The sequence below is a fragment of the Salmo salar genome, chromosome ssa21, assembly GCF_905237065.1.
Source record: "Salmo salar chromosome ssa21, Ssal_v3.1, whole genome shotgun sequence".
NCBI classification, from domain to species: Eukaryota; Metazoa; Chordata; class Actinopteri; order Salmoniformes; family Salmonidae; genus Salmo; species Salmo salar.
In genome coordinates, this window is record NC_059462.1 from 19890134 (window position 1) to 19917653 (window position 27520).

Consider the following 27520-nt stretch of genomic DNA (forward strand, 5'->3'; position numbering starts at 1 on the left):
CATTTACATAAGTATTCAGACCCTTTACTCAGTACTTTGTTCAAGCAGCTTTAGCGGTGATTACAGCCTTGAGTCTTCTTGGGTATGACTCTACAAGCTTGGCACACCTGTATTTGGGGAGTTTCTCCCATTCTTCTCTGCAGATCCTTTCAAGCTCTGTCAGATTGGATGGGGAGCGTCGCTGCACAGCTATTTTCAAGTCTCCCCATAGATGTTCGATCGGGTTCAAGGCCGGACTCTGGCTGGGCCATTCAAGGACATTCAGAGACTTGTCCCGAAGCCAACCCTGCGTTGTCTTGGCTGTATGCATAGGGTCGTTGTCCTGTTGGAAGGTGAACCTTCGCCCCAGTCTGAGGTCCTGAGCGCTCTTGAGCAGGTTCTTTCGACCTCATGGCTCTGACATGCACTGTCAACTGTGGGACCTTATATAGACATGTGTGTGCCTTTCCAAATCATGTCCAATCAATTCAATTTACCACAGGTGGACTCCAATCAAGTTGTAGAAACATCTCAAGGAGGATCGCTGGAAAAAGGATGCATCTGAGTTCAATTTTGAGTCTCACAGCAAAGGGTCTGAATACCTATGTAACTAAGCTTTTTCTGTTTTGCTTTTTCATATACAATGGCAAACATTTCTAAAAACCTGTTTTCACTTTGTCATTACGGGGTATAGTGTGTAGATTGATGAGGGACATTTTCTTACTTAATCCATTTTAGAATAAGGCTGCAATGTAACAAAATGTGGAAAAAGTCAAGGGGTCTGAATACTTCCCGAATGACCTGCACACCCTATTGTTAGTGCTTTGATCAAATCGGACCACATTGTCAAATTAAATAAGACTTTTCTGAGCCAAATCCTGGTTGACTCGAAGTGAAAGGGAATACTACCAGGATATTCTGGTGTTGTCCTCATACACTCTTAACAAACCAGAGCTAAACCTGTCCTCGTAACAACTGGGACATCCATCTTCCCAATCTGGACATAACTGATATCCTATAGTCCACCAGAAATATGTTTCCTTATTATACACAGCACATATTTAAATAACATTAATGACAAACGCTTTTCAGAGTCAGAATTATGTATGTACAAAAACGACATCTACAGACCACTCGCCATCAGTCTTGATAGTAAGAAAGGAGAGAGGGGTGGGGGAATCAGCACAGTCAGTGAAAACACAAAAAACTGGGCTTCTACAAGGAAAGAAATAAAGGCTCTCTAGGTGCTTTGGCAAAAAATAAACAAAAAGTAAAATCCCTTTACTTGAGGCAACATTGGTTGTTAAGGCTCTACTGCAGCTGTGCTTTTTTAGTATTGACCGACGACGACTATGTTATGAGAGAGGGATGAGGAAGGAGGAGGAGTAGGAGGAGAAGAGGTGCTATCTGGAATCCTCTGGCTCTGATTTGATGGTCTTCTTGTCAGAAAGGTTGAGAGCCCCTTGAGAGAAGTCGGCCCCGTTCCCATTTTCTGGAATGAGAAAGAGAAAACAAATAGGAGGAGTTGGATTATTATCAGATGATTCAGCATGAGTGAACTATGACAGAGAATTAACCAGCTGATTCAGTGTCAAATGATTCAGAATGAAGGTTAAATGTGATGGAATCTTTGAGCTGATTCCATATCAAATGATTCATTGTGAATTAACTACAATAGAGAATCTCTAGGTGCAGACCTGTGGCCAAAGTTTTGCCCTCGACATTGCCATGGTGACTCGTCGCCGGGGTCTTTCCCTCCCCATTGCTGTGATGCCTCTTCAGCTCATTGGCTAGCTGTTTCCCCAGGGGTATGTCTCCATCTGACCTTTGACCCGCCACACGCAGGTTCAGTGGCCTCTCCCCTGCAGGAACACACAGCTAGGTAAGGCCAAACATTTTATAAAAACAGAATGACAATACAGTACTTATCTATTCCATTTTATTCTAACACTCAATTCAACTCATAAAAAGCCATTAAAACAGCGTTATTCAAAATAATGATTTGTGTCTGTTCTGTAGAAAATACCATTATCTATGTCTCGCTCTGTAATGAATAGAGGCTGTTAAATGAAAGAGCGGTGTGTGTACTGTGTATAAAATAAAAAGGTGTTAGTCACGCCACATTGCTGTCAATGCTGTCAATGAAGACCCATTAGATCAGCCAGAGGTAGAGCACAAAGGAAGATAACTCATGCTGTGTACGTGTGTGTGTGTGCGTGTGTGTATGTGTGTGTATGAGCCATCCTCGCTTCATCAGCCTCCACTGGTGTGAGTGTGTGCCTGTGTGTGCCTATGCCTGTGTTTCAGTGTGTATGTCTGTGCGTGTGTTTCAGTGTGTATGTCTGTGCGTGTGAGTGTGCATGAAGGGAAAGAGAATAAGCAGTATTAATACGGCAGTGTCATGCTGTTGACTGTGTGAGGTTGTGGGTGTGAAAGGTGTCACCCTCTATCCTCTGTGTTCACCACGCACTCTTAAGAGGGCTTCAGATCAATACAATATCAGCCTATGGTACTCAAAGCAAGCTTAAAGCAACTCATAGCATTTATGGTTATGTAAGTACATTTTTCCCTATCTGAGAACTATACACACACGTGGATTCTTCCTGAAACTCCCCAAAATCTCCACAAACAGCTAACAAATGAATGGAAGAAATGAACATTTGCCTGAGAAACGAAACATAAAGGCAAAATATTTAACCAGCACAAAAATAATTGTGTCGGATGGTGGTACGCTTAACCAATGTTAACTTTTATGCATTTTCCTTTCCTAAATGTCATTGAAACTACACCTAAACTGAACCTTAACCTAACCCTTGTTCCTAAACTTAACTTCAACACTTGATTACACTGAACAAAAATATAAACGCAACATGCAACAATTTCAAAGACTTTACTGAGTTACAGTTCATATTTGGTATTGGTATTGTGGCAGCCGGCAGGGAGAGGTGAGGGGAGTGGTAATTGAGGAGAGAGATCTTGCAGGTAGCTGGATCCACCCACCAAGCCTAATATGGACTTCCTGCCCCAACGAGGAAAGGCTGTGGGTCATTAAGCCAGGGAGCGCTTGGGGATAAAGGATGAAGCAGCCTGCACAAAGGGGCAGAGGTGAGAGACAAGAGAGGTATGAAGAGCGAGAGAAATGAGATCAAAACCTGTGTGATTGCCCATTGTGACCTGGACCGTTGGACTACCCCCACCCCTCCTGCTGTGTACCGGACCAGGTTAGATGAGGACCCGAGTGTGAGGATTACCCCTGGAGCACGGAATGGACAAAGAGAACGGCTTGTGGACTGTGAGGTGACTGGTGAATTCCTGCTTCTTTCCCCGTGTACCAAAATCCCTAATAAACTTCCGTTTTGCATTCGATTTGTGCTACTGGTACCTGTTTTGTTATTGAGCCTGGTGACGTGGAAACCCCACACCCTTGATCTTGCTACAGTATTTGCTGCGAAAGCAGCAGCTACTCTTCCTGGGGTCCACACAACATGAAACATGACAACACAGAACATTAATAGACAAGAACAGCTCAAGGCTAGAACTACAGACATTTGAAAATGGCACACGTAGCCTACATATCAATAGATACACCCAAACTATCTAGGTCAAATCTACATGGCTGGTGAGTATGCAGGCCATGGAAGAACTGGGACATTTTGAGCTTCCAGGAATTGTGTACAGATCCTTGCGACATGAACCCGTGCATTATCATGCTGTAACATGAGGTGATGGCGGCAGATGAATGGCACGACAACGGGCCTCAGGATCTTGTCACGGTATCGCTGCGCATTCAAATTGCCATCAATAAAATACAATTGTGCTCGTTGAATGTAGCTTATGCCTGCTCATTCCATAACCCCACCACCACCATGGGGCACTGTTGACATCAGTAAACCGCTCTCTCACACAACGCCATATACGCTGTCTGACAACTGTTCAAACCGGGATTCATCCATGAAGAGCACACTTCGCCAGCGGCTATCGAAGGTGAGCATTTGCCCACTGAAGTCTGTTACAATGCCGAATTGCAGTCAGGTCAAGACCCTGGTGAGGATGACAAGCACGCAGATGAGCTTCCCTGAAACGGTTTCTGACAGTTTGTGCAGAAATTCTTCGGTTGTGCAAAACCACAGTTTAATCAGCTGTCCGGGTGGCTGGTCTCAGACGATCCCGCAGGTGTGGAGGCCGGATGTTGAGGTCCTGGGCTGGCGTTGTTACACGTGGTCTGCGGTTGTGAGGCCGGATGGACGTACTGCCAAATTCTCCAAAACAACGGCTTATGGTAGAGAAATTAACCATAAATTCTTTGGCAACAGTTCTGGTGGACATTCCTGCACATTTTAGAGTGGCCTGTCAGTGTCCCCGCCACAAGGGTCACCGGTGGAAAGATCATGCTGTTTAATCAACTTCTTGATATGCCACACCTGTCAGGTGGATGGATTGTCTTGGCAAAGGAGAAATGCTCACTAACAGGGATGTAAACAAATTTGTGCAAAACATTTGAGAGAAATAAGCTTTTTGTGTGTATGGAAAATTTCTGGGATCTTTTATTTCAGCGCATGAAACATGGGACCAACACTTTCACTTTACATGTTGCATTTATATTTTTGTTCAGTATAATTTCAACCCCTATGGCTAAACTTATGTTTTCGTTCTGCCGGTGTAATATACACTTCCAAACATAGAGTTGAAGTCGGAGGTTTACATACACTTAGGTTGGAGTCATTAAAACTTGTTTTTCAACCACTCCACAAATTTCTTGTTAACAAACTAGTTTTGGCAAGTCGGTTAGGACATTTACTTTGTGCATGACACAAGTCATTTTTACAACAATTGTTTACAGACAGATTATTTCACTTATCATTCACTGTATTACAATTCCAGTGGGTCTGAAGTTTACATACACTTAGTTGACTGTGCCTTTAAAACAACTTGGAAAATTCCAGAAAATGATGTGATGGCTTTAGAAGCTTCTGATAGGCTAATTGACATCATTTGAGTCAATTGGAGGTGTACCTGTGGATATATTTCAAGGCCTTCCTTCAAACTCAGTGGGAAAATGGGAAAATCAAAAGAAATCAGCCAAGAACTCAGGAAAAAAATTGTAGACCTCCACAAGTCTGGTTCATCCTTGGGAGCAATTTTCAAACGCCTGAAGGTACCACATTCATCTGTACAAACAATAGTATAAATACCATGGGACCACGCAGCCATCATACTGCTCAGGAAGGAGACGTGTTCTGTCTCCTACAGATTAACGTACTTTGGTGCAAAATCAATCCCAGAACAACAGCAAAGGACCTTGTGAAGATGCTGGAGGAAACGGGTACAAAAGTATCTATATCCACAGTAAAACTAGTCCTATATAGACATAACCTGAAAGGCCGCTCTGCAAGGAAGAAGCCACTGCTCCAAAACCGCCAAAAAAAAGCCAGACTACGGTTTGCAACTAACTGCACATGGGGACAAAGATCATACTTTTTGGAGAAATGTCCTCTGGTCTGATGAAACAAATATAGAACTGTTTGGCCATAATGACCATCATTATGTTTGGGGGGAAAAGGGGGAGGCTTGCAAGCCGAAGAACACCATCCCAACCGTGAAGCACGGGGGTGGCAGCGTCATGTTGTGGGGGTGCTTTGCTGCAGAAGGGACTGGTGCACTTCACAAAAAGATGGCATCATGAGGAGGAAAATTATGTGGATATATTGAAGCAACATCTCAAGACATCAGTAAGGAAGTTAAAGCTTGGTCGCAAATGGGTCTTCCAAATGGACAATGACCCCAAGCATTCTTCCAAATTTGTGGCAAAATGGCTCAAGGACAACAAAGGCAAGGTATTGGAGTGGCCATCACAAAGCCCTGATCTGAATCCTATAGAAAATTTGTGGGCAGAACTGAAAAAGCGTGTGCGAGCAAGGAGGCCTACAAACCTGACTCAGCTCTGTCAGGAGGAATGGGCCAAAATTCACCCAACTTATTGTGGGAAGCTTGTGGAAGGCTACCCGAAACATTTGACCTAAGTTAAACAATTTAAAGGCAATGCTACCAAATACTAATTGAGTGTATGTAAACTTCTGACCCACTGGGAATGTGATGAAAGAAATAAAAGCTGAAATAAATCATTCTCTCTACTATTATTCTGACATTTCACATTCTTAAAATAAAGTGGTGATCCTAACTAACCTAAGACAGGGAATTTTTACTAGGTTTAAATGTCAGGAATTGTGTAAAACTGAGTTTAAATTTATTTGGCTAAGGTGTATGTAAACCTCCGACTTCAACTGTAAATGTCTAATGTCTGACCTGGTTGTAGACTGGTGTTATCAGTGGAGCCTCCGTTGGTATGGTGGCGGTGCTCTGGGTCTGTGCTGTGTCTGAATTTGAAGCCCCCCATAGGAACCCTCCACTCCAGGGTCTGAAGTCTGTCCTGGGCCTTGGCCTCGTGGAGGATCTCCATCTGCCTGGCCAGCAGATGCTCCAGCTGCAGCTACAACACACACACAAAGATGCATATAATCAGTTAAAGATAAATGTCTAATGTTACACACACATCCACACACATTAGAAAACACATAACACACAAACAACTGAGCCTGAAGTTCTATCAAAGACCATCTAAAAGGGCAGCACAATCTTAAATTCCTTCTCTAGTCTAGATACTCGTTGTTTACATGTATCTTTTGGGGTGGTAGGTAGCCTAGTGGTTAGAGCGTTGGGACAGTAACCAAAATGTTGCTTGATTGAATCCCTGAGCTGATAAGGTACAAATCTGTCGTTCTGCCCCTGAACAAGGCAGTTAACCCACTGTTCCCCGGTAGGCCATCATTGTAAATAAGAATTTGTTCTTAACTGACTTGCCTAGTTAAATAAAAAATCTGTCAGCCATTTCCTGCATCTACACTGTCTTGTCTGTTTCTCCAAAACAACAGAAAATAAGCCTGCAATTTGAAGAGGGATAATTAGGTGGGTATTGGTGATGATGTCATAACAGACAAAGAGGGCATGGACGTGCTACTGCTTTACTTACTCCGTTTTTTCCTCAATTAGAAATGAGAAACGAGGATCCAAACTGTATTATAAAACAAAATAGCTTGTCAATAACTCTGCTGATTATATGCAGTGGTGAATCTTCGCTTTCTCACATTTCTTCTAATTGGTATTACCCAGCCTATGCACCACCAGCAGATTGAACGTCAACTAGCCAGTCAGTCAGTCTGTCAGTCAGACAGCAAGCCATACAGTCGGTCAGCCAGTCTTTATGTCTGTTTGTCCGTCAGTCTGTCCAGCCATCCCTCAGACAGTCAGTTGTAGTCACCTGGATGTTGCGTCCTGTGGTCTCCTCTCCTTTAGACTTGGCTGTGGCCAGCTGCTCCCTCAGGGTCTCTTGTCTCATGTGGATGGCCTGCAGGGCCTCCTGGAGGTCAAAGAAGCCCTCCTGATACGAGAGAGAGAGAGAGAGAGAGAGAGAGAGAGAGAGAGAGAGAGAGAGAGAGAGAGAGAGAGAGAGAGAGAGAGAGAGAGAGAGAGAGAGAGACCACTATCAGACCATGGTCCCATTCAGATTTTCTCTCCTTTTATACTCCACTCATGATGCCGTCTAGCTGAAATAATGTCACCCAGTCTCACCAGAGGATGCTTGTCACACTTATCTCCTGTGAAAAATAACTGTTATATTTTCAGCATGTCTACCCTTAGATCTGTTTATGGGATTCTGAAGCTGAAATTGTAGTCTGAATAAGGAGACATTGGGTTGCCAGATTGGGTTGGGTTGAGAGGGCTGTCCGTCCTCTCTGTACAGGGTTTGTGGAGGATGTAGGGGGAAGGTTAACACATGTCTACAAGTGACGTAAATCTGAGCTCATCCTACCGCCACACCTTATGATTTATCACGCCTTCAAAGCACCCACAAAAGGTGTGGAGTCAGAGTGTGTGTATGTGAAAGAGAGGGAGAGACAGATCGACAAAGAGCATATGAGTATCGTGTGTGCGGACAACCCAACTGCGAAAGTGCATGGGGGTGGGTGGTTCCGAGCGCGCCCATGCGGTGATGTCATGTAAACCTCAGGACTATGGGTAGGCGTGACTGAGCTCATTTGGGCTTTTGTGTTGTCAATGTGGGCGTGTGGCTGGCTCTTAATGGGAGGGTGGCAGTAGTGTGTGTGTGTGTGTGTGTGTGTGTGTGTGTGTGTGTGTGTGTGTGTGTGTGTGTGTGTGTGTGTGTGTGTGTGTGTGTGTGTGTGTTTGAGATGGGGGTAGGGCAGAAGAGTGGGTGGGGATTCATTTTCTAACTCTCCATGGTTAACTCCAGTTAAGTCCTTTGTGGAGATAAATATGTAAAACTTCATCTCAAGGACACACAGTAACATGTAGTTAAAAGAAAACAACCAGGTTGTGAGAATAATTCGCCTTTAGTAAGAGAAAAGTGCCACAAAAAACTGAAAAGGTGTGTCATACAGCAGGAAAATAATCCTGCAACAGGAAATGTTTTATAATATAATATAATGTGGATTATAATTAATTTATTAGGGCATTTTAATATGGAAATTTCAAACTTTAGAAGCCTTTTTAACCTTGAATACACTATACGTTTACATTGCCTGCTGTGCAGGAATATTTGCAGAAACAAAAGAGTGATCAAATTAAGATCCTACATCTGTAGCAAATATCTTCAGCAGTCTCCAAAATATTCCAGAAAATATATTTTCGATGAAAACAATCCACTTCCACCCATTCATTCATTCAAACAAATAACTGTATATGCTCTACCATTGTCTGGTATGTGACTGCCCCGGAGGACTGAGAAACAGGGGGGAAGGTGATGGGGGGCGTGGGCCTGCTAGCTAGTCTCACCCTGGCCCACCCCTGGTCTGTGGAGGCGTAGGGGAAGCTCACTCACATCAGAGATTTGGACCGTCATCAAACATACCACTGGAGAGAGATGAATGGACAGCTGCCATAAGCTCAGCTCACAACAGTTCCCTACACAAAGACACTCTTTACTTAACAACTCAAAACAACTCAGAGGAGTTTCTGGGGGAACTCTTTACTCAACACCTGCACTACACTATGAGGAACGGAACTAAAGAAGCATTGACACACTGACAGACAAAGCCCTCTACTACACGGTATCCAACGCACTTCAAAAGACAAGGAGTGGACGCAGCGAGGTGTGTCAGTCAATCTCTCACTGTGGGTCCTCAGGGCGTTACGTAAGGCGTGGAGGAGGAGGTGACCTGATTCGACAGAGGAAGTTTTTATTCCGGTGAACTTTGATCTTTCCCCTACATTATGACACCCAGTAGTCTTGAGGGACACGCCCCCTGTCCGCCGAGCCCCATATACACGGCCAAGCTGGCTGACAGGCAGCTATGCAAACAAAAGGCACTGGACACACCCATCCAGAACCATGCACTATCGGTCTGTGGGAATCCGGGATTGTTAAGGGATTTACCCTTTCGAATCTAAAAGCACACAGGTGTTAGGAAACTGGGGATATAGGAGTGAGCTTTAACTTATATAAAGTCAAACTCTGTGGAAAGCTCCGTGGTCATTGGATCATGCGGTGAGAAAGAGATGGGCTCACCTCTGTTTTAATCCTCTTGGGAGAAATCTCATCTCTATCACCACATCGGGACCTACAGGAGAGAAAGAGATAGCGAGAGAGAGAGAGACAAACAGGGAGAGAGAGAAAGAGAGAGAGAGGGCGAGAGACAGAGAGAGAGAGAACAAGACAGAGGGAGAGAGAGAGAGAGAGAGAACAAGACAGAGGTAGAGACAAAGGGAGAGAGAGAGAGAGAGAGAGAGAGAGAGAGAGAGAGAGAGAGAGAGAGAGAGAGAGAATTCACAAGATGAACATTTCAAAGGGCATAACCTCTTAATAGTGTACAGGATAACCGTTTCTTGATCTGTAATGCCTCAAGAAAATCATTTTAAATATGGAAACTCCTGTAAAACATTGTCAAATGTTTATTCATTTCCCTTTAACCTCTGGTGCAACACCAATGATCCATCTGATCATGTATCAACATTCCTCTCTCTTGAAAAACATACTAAGCTTAAATTAACCCATTTCAAACAAAGTTCTTTAGGACAACAACTTATATTTCAAAGCAGTACACAGATTGCAATATACAAACATGCCCATTTCTTAGGCTTGGCCTACTTCACAAAAGCAACCACATTAAGGTTACGTCAAGTACGCCAAAGGGAGGTTGGAAGTGGGGACAACGTCTGTCGTGTGTAAAGAATGATTTATGAATCAACATGCAACATCATCATTACAAGAACAAGTGAGAGAGACACGTGGCGCTGGGTGGAATTTTCCATCTTTGTGGTTGCCAGCCAGGAAGCACCTGCATGTCAGATTAAACCTGTCATCTAGAAGCAGTGAGAGGTTAGTAGCAAGCACATACACACACACACAGAAATACATACGCAAACACACTTCCCCTCTGGCAACTAGGAGGATGGAGCACCATATCTGATACTCAATAAATCGGGTGACATTTTTTACTTCAACTTTGTTCATCAACCATTCATGAGAAGGCATTCACCCAGTCACATTAAAGTATTACCATTCATCCTCAAGATGTGCGTGCGTGCGTGTGTGTGTGTGTGTGTGTGTGTGTGTGTGTGTGTGTGTGTGTGTGTGTGTGTGTGTGTGTGTGTGTGTGTGTGTGTGTGTGTGTGTGTGTGTGTGTGGTAGCTGTTCTCACTTGCTGGTCCTGTAGGTGTATTTGTAGGTGACCTCCCGGGAGACCTGTCTAGCCAGACCAAACAGCTCATCTCTCCTGGTCAGCAGGGACACCTCCTTCATACACAACTGAGCTGCTGCCTCATTCACTGTCAGCTAGACACACAGAGAGAGAGAGAGAGAGAGAGAGAGAGAGAGAGAGAGAGAGAGAGAGAGAGAGAGAGAGAGAGAGAGAGAGAGAGAGAGAGAGAGAAGAGGGGAAGAGGGGAAGAGAAGGAGAAGGAAGAGGAGAGGAGGGAGAGAAGAAGAGAGTGGAGGTACAGGGATACGGTCATATGCAGTTATAAAGCAGGTTTTCTCAATCGCTTGAAAGCATGTGGTCAAAAGTATCTAAAGCAGAATAGCAACGAACAAACATCTGAAAATGGTCTACTCCTTGCACAGCGATAGCCATAAACACACACCCTCTTTCCCCTCTACCTCGTGCAGCGTAAGGTGCTTGCCGTCCTTCCTCTTGGAGTCGAAGCGTCCGTAGATGGCGCTGTACTTGCGTATCTCCTCCGCCCTCCTCGGGTCGTCCTCGTCCATGTCCAGGATGTGGCAGATCATCTTGGCCAGCTTCTTGTTGCCCCTCAGCCCCTCCTTCACGTCGGCCGGGTCGCTCCGGGGCAGCGCCTGGGCCAGCCGCTCCACACACTCCACCACCGACCTCAACGCTGCGGCATCTAGTACCTCCTCGCCGCGGGGGGACGAGGGGGAAGCCAGACCCAGGGTCAACTCCGCTGGGGACAGGCTGCGCTCGCTCTCCGGTCCCCCTCCCCCACCGTGGGAGGACAAGGAGGCCCAGAAGCGGGGCTCGCTGCCCCTCTGCAGTGGAGACCCTGAGGCCGAACCCCCTCCTCCCTCGCCCCCCACCACTGACGCCGACGCCTCGCTTCTCCTGGGCTCCCCCACACACGCCGACGCCTGAAGTTTGGGCACTTTGACATGTGTGCTAGCGTTAGCATTACCGTTAGCTTCTAGCTTGTAGACAGGGATGCTGCAGACAGGGAGAGAGGCCAGGGGCTGGTTGAACAGGGCCGGGTTGGTGACCCAGTCTCGCAGGGCCTTCTGTAGCCTCCTTACATGCAGGGGCTTGCTGGCCATGCCCACCAGGGCCATGATCTCCAGGAACTCCTCCTCGGCCGCCTCACACAGCTGCTGCACGTCGTCGCCGCCCTGCTGGATGAAGGCCTCGTAGTAGGACAGCAGGTTGGCCCTCTGGAGGATCCTGTAGAGCTGGAGCTCCCCCAGGGTCCTGGGCAACGCCGCCGCCATCCCTGACCGAAACACACAGGCAAATCAACCTCCAGAGAAACAAAGCACAGCTCAGATCGGAAACCTTGAACAATAAATAAATCATAAATAATCTATGAATATTCCACCAAAGCAAAAATATAAAAAACACATACTACTACAGCCTAACCAATAAGTACTGTAGATTAGCCTTCCCGGGTGTGAGGTATAAAGTAGTGGAGCTAGATTAGCAGAATAAAGAGTGTGAAGCTGTGATAATGGTGCATTATTAGTCAGACAGGCAGATCTGAACACAGTTTAAGGAGAGACCAGCCTGCCACACTCCTGGAGACGAGGGAGAGTCACATACCAGACGCCACCTCTGCAGCACACGTAGGTGGTCTCTCTCTCTCTCTCTCAGCATGGAGTCAACCACTGTGCGTGTGTGTGTGCATTCTTCCCCCACTCCCAGTATAGTTTATAGCTACCTAACACAGCCAGTGAGGGGAGTGAAATGGAGCAAAGGTGACAGCGGGATACAGGGCAGGTTGCTGGCTAGCACAGAGGCCCATTTAGATTTGACTCACCCTCCACTTAAGCTATGCCCTCCATGCACGCACGCACGCACGCACGCACACACGCACACACACACACACACACACACACACACACACACACACACACACACACACACACACACACACACACACACACACACACACACACATACACACACACATACACACACACACTTCTGCCTATCCCGATGTGCAGTTCTAATTAGCTCTATCCCTTGGACCAGCCATATAATGTTTGTTTGGCGGCTATATTATTGCTAGTTACATCCAGTAGCCAGTGTTTTTCCCCTCATCAACTGATCATGACTGTGACACTGAGTCCCAGTACTTAATGGAGTCTGTTGATAACTCGATTACAAAAGTGGACACCCACTGGGCACAGACATCAGTTCACCATCTAGTATTGATTTACATTTGGTTGAGTTGTCAACTAATGTGAAATCAACAACAAAATGTCCCCATGCCATTGGATGTAGTTTAAAATTTGGGTGAGAAAAATATCAAATTCCCTTCAGTTGATTTACTTTTTGCAAATCCAATCAGTTTTCCACGTTGATTCAACATCATCACGTTGATTTTTTTTCGGGTGAAATTATGTGGAAACAACACTGATTCAACCAGTTTTGCCCAGTGGGCAGGATGTGAAGGCTAGAGGATGAGTGCAGCACAAACGTAACGTCAGCATCTCACCTGGCTGCAGACAGTCTGTTTTCCAAACACATCTACTCTCTTCCCCACTCTGTATCTCTTCTTCTCCCTGTCTGCGAGTCAGCCTTATGCAGACAAACACGTGCCGAAAGGGGCTTCCTTTTTACCCCTTTTCCCCCTGATGGAGCATGCCTCACACCTACCCACACCACACACACCTTAACCGAGCACACTACGGAACAAAGACACACAAGATAGACGCTGTTGTTTACAATAACATAATTTTTTTTTCTGTCTTTCCTTAGAAGCTGAATTTGAAACAGAACACTGAAACGGGCACAGGTGAACAGTCACTTGTTTCATGTGGACTAGATGTTTGTGGACAGTGATAAATGGCTTCTTGTTCACCCTCTCTGGCCCTGCAATAAAGACGAAAGATCAGACCTAACCAATATGCGATGCAATTTACATTTCCAGTTGCGTGGTGGAAGGACAGCTTGCTGTACTGCTATGTGTTCTACTCGACACTTACAGTATAACTGGTGCCTTCGCCATGCTACATAGACGATATGAAATCAATTAATTTGTCTGTTTAGTTATCAACTTTCAAGCCCCATTGTGATATTGTTGATTGAGTCACATGTCCGCCTTAATATCAGAGGTCGAAAGCAGTTGCTCCTCTCCCAAAACCCCTCTAAGCATCCAGTGTTTTGGCTATTCTCAGAAACAGCACATGGCATCGACTACCTCTAACTTTCTCAAAAAAACCACCGTGTTCTGTAAAGAATCATCCGCAGGAGAGAAAAGGTCAATCTGTCAGTGCTGCAGAGACAGTTAGGTCGTGCTGTACTCGAGCTGAATATTTAACACAGAAGCTGGACTTTATAGGGGTGGCTGTTGAAACCCATTTAGGATACACAACCTCATCAGAGCCCTCACCAAACGTGTGATAACATTGGAGGGCTTCTGGCCATTGCCTCTGCACAGCAGTTTCTGGGAAAGTGCTCTCAAATGACATATTAACCTGTTAAACTCTGAGTGGTTGTTTGGGGCCCTGTAGTATGCATGGAAAGGGTACCGGCTGATGGTCAGTGTAAAGCAATGCATTTCCTTCTCCATCCACATGAACTTCTATGCGTCCTCCACATGCTCCATGATCTATCTCACTCGTTTACAATAGGAAAAGTGAATGGGAAGATAAGCGTTAAGTTTCCTCACCTGTCTTGTCTTATTTATTTTTAATTGCTAGGGTCATTTTAAGATGTCAGGCTTCAAAATCAGTTCAGCCATTTTGGCACAGTGACTCACTACCCAAACCAGACACAACTGGTTTCAAGAGGCCAAGAGACGTCATGTGAGCTCCTACTGCTTTCTAGTGGACGAACTGGAAATCAGACAGAGGATATATTTACATCAATGGATACAGTAGGTAGCGACTTCAGCTTTCTCCTCATATGTATATGACCATCATTCCTGTAAGAGGAAAAATGAAGCCATGGCACGTTGCACAAGCCCTGCGCTTTTAAAATGGCTGTGTTCCTATGGGAATTTGCGCGCGTTTGGAGCACCATCATTTAGTAAAAGATCTGACAAATGCGTTTTCTTAATAAAAAATATATATTTTTGGAAAAGTAATTGGTGACATATTTTATTTCAAACATAGACTTTCAAATCTCTTAGATCCACCTCTTCTGCACCTCCTGAGTCGTGCAATATTAGTCATGGAATTAAAATACACTAAATAAAGCCTATCTAGAAATGTACAATCACTTTATAAACATACCCTATATCATCTACTTAATCTGGTTCAGAGACACGAAAATAGTGATTTTCCAAGAAACTGGGTGCCATGCTCATTATCTGTGGACAAATTCTGTCAATGTCTTATGTTCTATTATGAAGCATTTATTAGATGTTCTATCTGGTGTTTGGGTACCCTTACTTCTGACTAGAAAACCTTTAAAATATCCAAATAACTAACAGTAGTATGAATCACGGTCTAAAAAAAAAAGGGTAGTTGTAGACTATGCAAAAAGTAAAACTGAAAATCAGAGGAAAACCCTTTGCCAGAACACTACAAAGGTGACAGTGGTGGGATAATCCCTCAGTTTCTCCCAGGAAATGTGTTCCTCCTATTTGGGGCCCCTGTTAGGTGAGGTTTATGTCTCTGCCAAGATGTCCTAACCTTTATGGCACAGGGGAGGTAAGCTTCTGCACTGGCCCTGTAACTGCAGAGTCATTGGTTCAAGCCCTGCTCTCGCTGTTTGAAATGATCATGTCATCTCAAATTAATTTAAATCTGATGACTATCATCCCTGATATCATGAGAAAGCATGCTTTACAATTGCCTTCCCAGGTTAGCATAACTCACTTCCTTATTGGAAAGCACTGAACCAAGCAGGCCTATGCACCAAAGAAGTTCTCAGTCACGTACTCAATGCCAACTAGGCTTAAAATCCACCAGGAAAGCATACGTTATTTAAGTAACTGTGGGAAAACGACAGAAGCAAGGGAGGGAGCAAGCAGATGCTTTCTTTACACAGCTGCGGATAGACTCCCACCGCCGCCGTCCCCGCGCCCGGGAATAAACGGGTTTGCGTCTCCCACTCCGTGAGTAAAAAAAATAAATAAACATCCTGTTTCTACTGTCTGCCAGTGTAGCTCAGCGCACAGTGCAAAACTCCACGTTCCGCATATAAAAGTCATACAAAACGTCGTAATGTTGTGCCAACAGAATGAATGAGGCTTAGTTACAGTAGGATGTGCACTCTCTTCATCAATAACATTCATAAATAGGCTATTATAAACAAGTGTCCTAGCCTATCTCTCTTCTTTATATTATCCGTAATGCTGTCCCATGCCCACACAATTATTTAGGCCATTAAAGTCCAATCTAAAGTTGTCTGTCTTTAGCATAATGTCTAGTCAATCTATGGACGCGTCTTACATTTGCTCCCTGCTAGAAATTGAAAGAAAGCGGCCACCGCGGGCGCGTACCTGCAGAACTCTTCGCACCGCTCATCCAACCTTTCGTTCCTTTCTTGCTCTTCAATTCTCCCCTCACGGTGAGAAGCCAAACGAGTATGGGTAATAGAAGTTTAGTATAAAGGACCTGCTAAGTGTTGGTTTATCCCTACTCCCCTACTGTTCCGAGTTGGTTGCTCCTCTCTTGCTACATTTCTCTCTCACTCCCACGCGGCTGCGTGACGCAGATCCTGGCGTGGGTGGCTGCGGGGCGTGGGAGGCTGCTGCATGGAATACCAAGCATCATGTCACACCAGGCAGCGACCGCGGTAAGCAGGGAAGGGAGGGAGATACTGGCGCGTCACCACACACAGGCTTCAGTTGCTTTTTAAAAAGCCAGTTGTACTGAAAATAGGCCCAGAGGCGTCATGCTCATAGTGGGCACAGGGGCACACGCCGTAAAAATAAAGAAATAAATAAAGTACATTGTTACATTTCTCTCTACACTGTAAAATATTTCCAGGAATTTTTTACAGTAAATTACTGGCACCACAGTAGCCAGTAAGTTACTATACATTTACAGTAAAATACTGGCTGCACAGTAGCCAGTAAATGTATGTAGATTTACAGGACCTTTATTGAAACACAAATTGACAGCATTACACTGTAACACCTGACTAGAGAAACATGCATTATTTCTAGAATGTACAGTGCATTATTGGAAGCACAGTCTTGCAGATGTCTTATGGACAACCTTCACTCTATTATCAAATATTTTTGCAGGCTATTGAAATGTTTTCCATTGCCACCTTTCACTTATCTTTCTCAGTCCCACGGTATTTTTATTTATTTAACTAGACAGGTCAGTTAAGAACAAATTCTTATTTACAATGACAGCATAGGAACAGTAGGTTAACTGCCTTGTTCAGGGGCAGAACTACAGATTTTTACCTTGTCAGCTTGGGGATTCAATCTAGCAACCTTTCGGTTACTGGCCCAACGCTCTAACCACTAGGCTACCTAGAATAGTAACAACAGCAAAATAACAGCATTCAGAGAACAAATTGTGTTTGGCTACGTATACAGTAGTGCCATCAAGATGCTGACCAAAAAATACAGGGGACACTTACACTAAACTCCAAACCATTCTGATAAATCGACAATGTCCAGTGACAGAGCTCTTTTCACAGAACAAGAGAGAGAGATCTAAGAGAGTAGGAAGGAGAGAGAAATGAGAGAGCGAGAGAGAAGCGGAAGGGAGAAAGAGAGCAATGGGGAGAGGGACTGGTGCTGAGAGGATAGGTAAACGGGAGGGAGACTGAGGGGGATGGATAAAGAGACAGAGAGCCAGGAGAGAGAGATAAAGCTAGAGATGTGGTTTTCTAATACAAAAATAAACTTGCAAGTAGCCCACTTAACTTCAACAACATTCTCAGTAACATAATCTTTTTCCTTGTGATGTGATCTTTTTAATCTAACTTAGTTGAACACAGTGACTGTAAGTCACTTTGAATAAGAGCATCTGCAAAATGACCAAAATGTAAAAATGAACACCTGCCAAGCACATTGCTGGATATTACTCTAATGAGCTCAGTACAGTAAGTGCATTAAACTAAGGTTGATTTAAAACAAAACAGATCACAGTAATATCAAGTAAAACATTTCTGTAATCATTATTGGGAATGTTGTAGTTAATGATACATTGTTCAAGGCATTTGGTATTTTGATGTTTCTTTAACCATCTCTGGCTAGTGCCAATTACGTTACTGTAAATAAATCCATCTCAGACTTTTTTTGTAGAGCGCTCCAACTCTTTCTTACCTGGAATTAGTCCTTTGGGAAGTTTTTCTTCGTAAGCCATTCTCATGATTTTTGTCATTGTTGTTGAGCACCTCTCCTTTCCTTTGTTTGTTGAAGCACCAAGAACCACCTAAACTCTTATGTTACTATAATATTCACAGTAACTTGCCACCAGCTTCCTGCAAGTTAGTGTAACATCAGAGCAACAATACAGTAAAATGTGCCTACTATACTGTAAAGTAAATGCTACTGTAATCATAATGTTGGTATTTTACTGTAATTACATATAATTTGTACAGGCAGGTTGGCTGCTTGGTATATGTAGAGAGCAGCATTTTTATGAATATTCTGTGTTTTATATCACTTACACTTCTAGAGGCCTAAACCATAGCTTCCAAACTGGCCATAATTACAGGGCATGACACTCAACCAGTAAAGATTTAAGAATTACTTCCAATCTCATCTGTCCCTACACACATTCAATTGTTAAGGCACTACTACCAAATATCAGTTCCATTGGTACAGCATTCTCACTAACAGGTACAATAAACTATAGCATCTTTCAAGGCACGCCTCTAAATATATTAATGAGCCAGAGATTATTTCCCCACCAACAACATTTTCCCACAACGCACCATAATTCACAGTACACTGCTCTAAATGTACTGCAAAACAGGTAATTCAGTGCTTTACTGTAAAATCACAGTAGCTAAATGTAAATTATTTGCTGTATATTTCCAGCAATTTATTACAGTGTAGGCCTACTAGCCTACTACTAGCCACCTAGCAATTTTATGAAGTTGGCTTTAGCTAGTGCAGATAGGTTCCCAATATCCTAGCTACCAAGAAGCAATTTCAGGCTGTCAATCATGTTGGAGTAGCTGGCAAGGTTGGTCGACTTAAGAAAAGCAAGCAATAACTAAATGGACTGAATAAGACTCACATTCCTTTATATCTTTTACCCAAATTTTAGCAGAGATGCAGAGAAGCATATTTAGTTGCTAAAAAAATAAACCAGTCAGGACACAGACACCTCAAGAGGTATGCTTAGACATGCAGACATTTTTTTTTTACATAGAATCAAGCATAATAATTATGTCTCTAAATTGCAGGAAAAAGCTGTTTCACATGCAAAATTCCCCAACTTCCAGATGGGGGGCCAAGCTCCCAGTGGTGTAAAGTACTTAAGTAAAAATACTCTAAAGTGCTATTTAAGCATTTTTTGGGGGGGTATCTGCACTTTACTTAACTATTTATATTTTTGACTACTTTTACTTCTACTTCACTACATTCCTTGTGAAAATATTGTACTTTTTACTCCATACATTTTCCTTGACACCCAAAAGTACTTGTTACATTTTGAACGCTTAGCAGGACAGGAAAATGGTCCAATTCACACACTGAACAACAGAACAGCCCTGGTCATCCCTACTGCCTCTGATCTGGCAGACTCACTAAACACACATGCTTCATTGTAAATTATGTCTGAATGTTGGAGTGTGCATCTGGCTATCCGTAAATGAAAAAAACAAGAAAATGTTGCCTTCTGGTTTGCTTAATATAAGCAATATGAAATTATTTCTACTTTTACTTTTACTTTTGATACTTAAGTATATTTTAGTAATTACATTTACTTTTGATACTTAAGTATATTTTAAAGCAAATACTTTTAGACTTTTACTTAAGTAGAATTTTACTGGGTGACTTTTACTTTTACTTGAGTCATTTTCTATTAAGGGATATTTACTTTTACTCAAGTATGACAATTGGTTACTTTTCCCACCACTGCTAGCCCCCCTTGGAACCACCCCGCAGCCATCCTCACATATTTTGTGCCCCCTCAGATTTTTGGGGTACATGACGTCCCTGAATAAGCCTAAACCCCACTGGCTAGTAGGCTATTCTGTACTGTATATTGTCTTGTGGACAACCTTCACTCTATTATTACATATTTTTGCAGGCTAATTCAAGTGTTTTCCATTGCCACCTTTCACTTATTTTTCTCAATCCCACTGTAATAGAATAGTAACAACAGCAAAACAACAGCATTCAGAGAACAAATTGTGTTTGGCTACGTATACAGTAGTGCCATCAAGATGCTGACAAAAAATACAGGGGACACTTACACTAAACTCCAAACCATTCTGCTAAATCAACAATGTCCAGTGACAGAGCTCTTTTCACAGAACGAGAGAGAGAGAGATCTAAGAGAGATGGAAGGAGAGATAAATGAGAGCGAGAGAGAGGAGAGGGAGGGAGGGAGGGAGGGAGGGAGGGAGGGAGGGAGGGAGGGAGGGAGGGAGGGAGGGAGGGAGGGAGAAAGAAAGAAAGAAAGAAAGAAAGAAAGAAAGAAAGAAAGAAAGAAAGAAAGAAAGAAAGAAAGAAAGAAAGAAAGAAAGAAAGAAAGAAAGAAAGAAAGAAAGAAAGAAAGAAAGAAAGGGGGAGAGGGACTGGTGCTGATAGGTGAACAGGAGGGAGACTGAGGGGGAGATGGATAAAAAGAGAGAGAGACAGAGAGATAGGAGAAAGAGATAAAGGTAGAGAGGTGGAGGGAGAGAAAGTGCAGGGGAGAGGGACTAGTGCTGGGGGACTGAGAGGAGGAAGAGAGATGAACTACAGGAGGGAGATGGAGAAAGAGTGACAGAGCGAGAGGTCCCACATGCAGCAGAGACTACAGACTACTCTTTGAGGATATTTACACTCCCACGCTGAGTGATTCAGTTGGCAGGCAGGCAGGCAGGCAGGCAGCCTCTCCAACCACACACACACACAGGCCCTGGATCAGCCTCCATCACACATACACACACACTTTACTAGCAGACACCAGGGATGGGCTCCACCTCGCCCTCTCTCTTTTCCCTTCATATCTTTTCTCCTCCTTCTCTTCCTCTCATTCCCTCTCTCTCCCTTCAGTTCTCTTCTTCTCTGTCCCTCTCTTTCTTTCTTTCTCTCTCTCTCTCTCCCTCCCTCCCTCCCTCCCTCCCTCCCTCCCTCCCTCCCTCCCTCCGTCTCTCTCTCCCCTCCTATTTACCTCATGAAACGTTTCCCATGGACAGGAGGCGTTATTTCCGACAAGCACTGATAGTCAGACAGACTCAATGTTGATTGATGATCAAATGGATCCTGTCAGAGGAAACAACATCCATAACCTGTTGCATCACAGTCCATTGATATCAGAATCATCTGTCGGCCATTGGGACGTGTGACATTAGAATATGAGTCTTATTATACAAATACATTCACAAAAAATCTGAATGAAGTAGCCTTGGTTCTATCCGACTTTAGCAGCTAGAGATGAAACATAAACAGGGTTCTCAATGTTCAATTTTACTTAGGAGGGGAAAGAGAGAGAGGGGTGACTAGATGGGGGAAATAGAGACACAGAGAGAGTGATAGCGGGAAGTACATTTAAAACTCTTAATCTTCCTCGGTATCAGAAGCTATTTTTAGGAAGTAGGCCAGCTCCGGCTAACAGCCTAGGGAAGACATGACGGAACTCTTTGTTTCTCTCATCCCTGAAAAAAAAACATGCAGAGCAGAGCTTTGAAACAAAAAAACGCACACACACTGCCAAACGTGTGGCTCTTCTTTCAACAATAGGAAAAACTGGCCAACGGTGAAACAAAATATTGTAAAAAAAAATTCTGGAAGACTTGCACACCATCAGATCTGAGACATAAGTAGCCATTGGGTATGCGGCACTGGCAAGGAGTCCCAATTTTATCGAGACATATTCAGAGAGAGAGAGAGAGAGAGAGAGAGAGAGAGAGAGAGAGAGAGAGAGAGAGAGAGAGAGAGAGACAGGGAGAGAGAGAGAGAGAGACAGGGAGAGAGAGAGAGAGAGAAAGAGAGAGAGAGAAAGAGAGCGATAGAGACAGAGCGAGACAGAGGGAGAGAGAGAGACAGAGACAGAGAGAAAGATTACAGTCAAGTATTCCAGATCACAGAGAGTAGGGACTCACTTTAGAAACCTCATCCTTCCTCATCCAGGTTCTTTCTTATTAAATGGTTTATTCATATTTCTGATTCATTTTTAATCCTCCAGTCTTCTCTCTTCATGTAACTCTAAAAATCCTGTTCCTTATTAGATATGAGTTAAAGCAACAGTGGAGCTCATTATGCCACAGTAACAGAATAAAATTAAATGTCATATAATCCACTGGTTGTGGGTGACTCTCTCTCTCTCTCTCTCTCTCTCTCTCTCTCTCTCTCTCTCTCTCTCTCTCTCTCTCTCTCTCTCTCTCTATATATATATATATATATATATATAAAGTGTAACCAATGCATTTACCTACAGTGTGACATTTAGCATTTCCATTCTCTGACACTAGTATGGCAGCCATGATTTGAACCAGCGACCCTCTAATCTAGACCAGGGGTGGCCAACATTCCTCCTGAGGAGCTATGGGTCTGCAGGCTGGAGTCCTGCTTTAAAAAACCTGATTCTACTAATCATCTAACGGGCCATGATTATCTGAATGATGTGTTTGAGCAGGGCTGACGCAAAAACCTGCAAATTCAGTGTGAATGCTGTCTGCGACGCCACATCGGTTCTGATTCTGATTCTCCTCCACCACAGAGTGTAGACCATAATCCACTTTCACATGCGTGCACTGTCTTTTGTATCGTTACAACCGGCGAACAGGAATTCGCATATTTATGCTTTTAATCTAATTTTCATCCCATTTTCTGCCAATTGGATGAGGGTGTCATCATTTAAGGTTCTCTGTTTTTATTTCCCTTTTCCTCTTTTATCTACACACTGAGCTGTCTTTATTTATTTTCTATTATTTATTTTCTAGTTTAGGCAGTGATCGTCATTAGTCAAACTCAGTTTTGTTTAAAGACATAATGCCTAGACTTTAGCTCAATGGGCTAACACGGCCTTACGTCTGGCCTGTAATACAGGTTTAGAGGGATGAATTAATAAGGTTGCGTACTTACTGGAGGTATTCCATTAGAAAGTCTTGCCGTAAGGTTTAGGTGAAGTTTGGTCTTGATAAGGGCCTTTCAGTGTTTTGTTGCGGTGAATCACATGAGAATGAAAGCCATTTCGGTAAATGCATCCACAGCTCATTCAGATGAAACGTAATCAGATGAACAGCAGAGGAGGCACAGATGAAAGCAGCTAAAATACGCTAAACACAGAGGCCTATTTCCTCCTTCACTGGAACAATAGACTACCAGGTATAAGAGGAGAGTGGATGAAGCTTGGTGGTGCGTTAGTTGAGGGGGAGACCGTTTGAAATGCAAATTCCCTGTAGTGTAGTGATGTGGGAGTCTTTTAACCTATAGTAGAATGCAGTGTTGTAAAGCAACAAGAAGAAGGGTCATTAAGGTAACGTGATAGAAGAACCAAGCCATGGTCTTAATTGGTCTGTATCTATTTCTTCCTGTGTCACTATGATATAAATGACAAGTCTCCTTTTAATCAACTCTAGGTGGAAATTAGGTACCAATTGGGGGAAATTAAGCCTACACAAGAAAACATTGTTGTCGTAGAATACAATATAAGACTTCAATAAGAACTCAAGGAGTTATTTTAACTTTCTTGTAGGCAGTTGCAGCATGCTCTCATTTTCTCACCTGTGTGAATGTGATAATTGGTGTCTGGAAGGAAAAATGTCTTCTCTTTACTTCCTGGTTTAGCTGTTAATAAGGATAACGATCAGTTTGGGACGTATTTGCTTCACTTTGATTGTCCTCAATGCCCTACGTGAAAGTCAAAATAGTGTCAATTAACACATTCATATAATATCAAAACCTTTGTAGAGAGAGAGAGAGAGAAACGCACGCACACACACCTAACCCTAATTCTAACCCTAAACCTAACCCCTAAACCTAAAGTAGCCTTTTTAAAAGTGAGGACCTGCAAAATGTCCTCACTTCTCAGATTTTTTGTTGATTTACTATTCTTGTGAGGACTTCTGGTACTCACAAGTATAGTAAAACATGTATGCACACAGCCAGAGCCAGAGGTGATGCCTGGTGCAGTAGAGAGCAGTAACAGCCAGGCTGTATCGATGGCTATTCCTCAGGGACAGGTAGACCCTGCGCTCCCTACGCCCATGCACTCCACACTGCAGCCCCGGCCATCCCCCACGCTTCTGGCTCACCTCTCCCTGACCCAGCCTCCCAGGCAGACAGACTGCTGGGCAGGCCTGGCAATTACCCATAGTTTTTTCTCTCTCTCTCTCTCTCTCTCTCTCTCTCTCTCTCTCTCTCTCTCTCTCCCAGACAAAAACAACAATGTTTGTTTATGTACTAGCATTCAGTGTAGATATTTAACACATGGAATGCAAAATGCAGCTATACGTGGCTTGATAATTGGCTCTTTTTTCAATAGTCTATAACAGCTTCCACCATTCCAGCTCTTCCTCTCCTCTCTCCTAGGTCTGTACTGCAGTATTTCTGGCCTTGGGTGGGCAGCGGCAACTTTCCCCAATTACACTAACTCCTCCTCCTCAAGGCCTGGGCAGGGCCAGCCAGCCTCTGACTCTGGGATGAACACACCCACGCAACAAAACAAGTGAGCCGGGCCTCATTCAAACACACACACACACACACACACACACACACACACACACACACACACACACACACACACACACACACACACACACACACACACACACACACACACACACACACACACACACACACACACACACACACACACACACACACACCTCTGAGCTGGGCTTCTCTATCATCCTTTTAGACACACACAACCACACACCACAAAGTCAAGCCTCTCTCTATGTATCTTAAGCACACGCACACACAACCACAAGCCTCTCTCTCTCTCTTACTCACTCCCTCACTCAGTCACTCACACATATGCACACAGAGACACACATCCACATTCATACTCCCACATGCTTGTAGACATGCCTCACACCCTCTCCATCTCTCTCTCCCTCCATCTCTCTCTCTCCCTCCCTCCCTCTCTCTATCCCAGCTGCCAGAGACCCTGTTAATCTACTGACCCGTCTCCCCATCAGCCAAGTCCTCCTCGCCTTCCTTATTACAAAACCCCCGCACACACACCTACACACTCTGGCAGGGTCTGTGTGTGTGTATGTGTCAATGAGTGGGAGGTGAACGGCAGTGTGTGTGACTGGGTGTGACTGAGTGAGAAAACACTAAGTTTGTTTTAAAGCGGGCATTGGAGCTTTGTGTGTGTGTGTGTGTGTGTGTGTGTGTGTGTGTGTGTGTGTGTGTGTGTGTGTGTGTGTGTGTGTGTGTGTGTGTGTGTGTGTGTGTGTGTGTGTGTGTGTGTGTGTGTGTGTGTGTGTGTGTGTGTTCTTGCGTGTTTGTGTCTGTGTTTGTGTTCATGGTGCAAAAGGGACTGAGGGCATATGCACCATATGTCTATGAGTGTGATATATGTGACGGAATTGTAGGGAATTTTTGTGCTTGCAAGCAGCACATCTGTGGGAGTGTGTAGGTCTCAGTTTATGTGTGTAATGTGTGCAAGCGTGGGCAGGTATGTACGTACACAGAAGTGTTGTTATGTATGTGTGTGTGGGTAGATGACTGGTTCACATGGGTGTTTAGTGAAGGGTGTGAATGTCTTTGCGAGTGCATGTATGTGCAAGCGTGGGCAGATCCTTGCGCCTGGGTGTGTATTGTGTGTGTGTGTTTGCATGCGGGTTGGGGTGTCTGGCATCCAAAGATAAGAGTGCTGGGGACTTGGAACAAACTAAGCGTCATTCCCAGCTCTCCCAGCTTACTTTCCCATAGCCGCTCAGTCAGGGTCAGAGGGTTCTCATCTGCTCTGGTGAATACTAGTTTCCACCAGGGAAAGAACTGCACTTTAAAGGGGAAATTTAGAGTTGCTACGTCCATTTTTGGACTACATATTTACCCATTGATGCTTGAAGAATATAACTTTTGAATGCCTTAGAATGAGCTTAGTTCAACTATCACACCACATCAGAACCGAAAATATAAGCTTGTTTTACTCGGTTTATAAATATTGTAAATGTAAACAAACATTATTTTGCCTCAAAAACTAACTATGTTAAAACTATAATTGTGATATCATGGTCAGTCCTTGCATCTATAGCTCGGTCTATGAATTTGAGAGTGGTTACATTTCTCCAAGCCCATCCTTCAGCTTTTTCCAAAAGAGAGGCAGGGTGGTCACTTTGTTAATGTTTCAACTGAAAATTAGTTTCCATTGTCCTTTGTCCTGAGGTTAACTACCTTAGTGGAAAGGTGGTACAAGATCATTGTGTGAAGAATTGGGAAAACCAACCTGTATGTTTATGTAGTGACCAATCTTGCCAATCTGTTTTTGTACTTACTGGTATATCCAAATGTGGTTTATTTGTGCAAGTGTTCAGTTATATTCTGTTATTGATCAGTTATATAGTTGTAAAACAGTTTTACAGTTCATAGAGTTTAATCTTAGATAGGACTGTGGGGACAACACGTTCTATGTGCAAATGTCACAAAGTAAACAGTTTAACTTCCTGTGTGTGAGTGGTCTGTCTGTCTGTCTGTCTGTCTGTCTGTCTGTCTGTCTGTCTGTCTGTCTGTCTGTCTGTCTGTCTGTCTGTCTGTCTGTCTGTCTGTCTGTCTGTCTGTCTGTCTGTCTGTCTGTCTGTCTGTCTGTCTGTCTGTCTGTCTGTCTGTCTGTCTGTCTGTGTGTCTGTGTGACGCACATAGGGCTCTCACGATAATAGACCGTTAATTAACATAAACACATTTAGCATGTCCTGGCTTCGACACACTGATGCAGACCTTTCGAACATCTACATTTTAAAAAGTCCAATAACTCCATGTAATATAGCCTACACCTTCACAATAAATCCATTATTTATTTTAGACAGGTCTAAAGAAACATGATATGAAGAAAATGTAGTCTATTTCAGATCAGAAAAGCATACTCTGAGTTATCATTATGTTAGGTCCTCATCTGGCTATGCCATATGGCTGTGGGCTACACTAATTAATTTAGCAGACAAGATTTACGTAGAATTCCGTGGCATTATTTTATATTCTTTAATAGTATGAAGAATACAATTGAACAAAGATGAATAAAATAGAAAGGATATTTTCTCCAAACGATTTGAGGGAGTGCACACATACTGTGTTGAGCGGTTAACAAAGAAATAGGTATTCCTATATGCTTAATTTAGAGTTATTCATCAAACTTTAGTTGTTCTACAAACGTTGGGCTATATGTTTGAATTTTTAATACATTGTAAGGCTGCATGATGCAACTTTAATGATGATTTGAAAAAAGTTGCATTAAAGGCATGAACTCTGCTTTGTTTTTTGCACAGAGTGGCCTCACTTTTGCACAGCACTTGACTTGAATTTCCCAGCGGCATCCCCTTTGTGTGGCCGTAATGCCCCATAAAAAAATGCATGCCTTTTGCGGCCAGTGGCCATTGTGACCTTGAGCTGAATATAATAATTATAATTTCCTTCTCCCTGAGTGCTGCGTGCTCCGGAACACCTCTCACTCACATGGCTCTCCATCATATGATCGGGTATTTCTCACAGGCTACAAGTGAAGACAGACACATCAGGGACGCAACTGTGCGCGTTCTTATCCATTTCCGAGGTG

General features: G+C 43.6%; 1 protein-coding gene and 1 long non-coding RNA gene across 3 annotated transcripts; one reads left to right on the forward strand and one right to left on the reverse strand.

Moving 5' to 3' along the window:
• Nucleotides 1–260: 260 nt before the first annotated feature.
• Nucleotides 261–16461, reverse strand: LOC106581923 (NGFI-A-binding protein 1). 2 transcript variants are annotated; one of them, XM_014164396.2, is made up of 9 exons: nucleotides 16171–16461; nucleotides 11153–11991; nucleotides 10695–10828; nucleotides 9563–9614; nucleotides 7295–7414; nucleotides 6283–6466; nucleotides 2980–3066; nucleotides 1677–1841; nucleotides 261–1471 (listed from the first exon to the last, which is right to left on the reverse strand). In XM_014164396.2, the coding sequence occupies exons 1-9, from the start codon at nucleotides 16193–16195 to the stop codon at nucleotides 1383–1385; spliced, it is 1695 nt and encodes a 564-aa protein (XP_014019871.1). In that variant the 5' UTR covers nucleotides 16196–16461; the 3' UTR covers nucleotides 261–1382. The 2 variants fall into 2 exon arrangements, with proteins under 2 accessions (XP_014019871.1, XP_014019873.1); XM_014164398.2 differs by lacking the exon at nucleotides 2980–3066 and having other exon boundaries at nucleotides 262–1471; nucleotides 16171–16458.
• LOC106581924 (uncharacterized) lies at nucleotides 15508–27348 on the forward strand. The gene is made up of 3 exons (XR_006761177.1): nucleotides 15508–15783; nucleotides 24331–24466; nucleotides 24899–27348. It is a non-coding gene; the product is annotated as an uncharacterized lncRNA (long non-coding RNA).
• The last annotated feature ends 172 nt before the right edge of the window (nucleotides 27349–27520 follow it).

Excerpts from the sequence above, each read along its gene's own strand:
- LOC106581923 (XM_014164396.2), bottom strand. The coding sequence starts at position 16,195 with ATGAGCGGTGCGAAGAGTTCTGCAG. Across the intron at positions 9,615-10,694 it reads TACACCTACAGGACCAGCAA|GTCCCGATGTGGTGATAGAG; the intron begins GTGAGAACAGCT and ends TCTCTCCTGTAG. Across the intron at positions 1,472-1,676 it reads GGGCAAAACTTTGGCCACAG|AAAATGGGAACGGGGCCGAC; the intron begins GTCTGCACCTAG and ends TTCTCATTCCAG.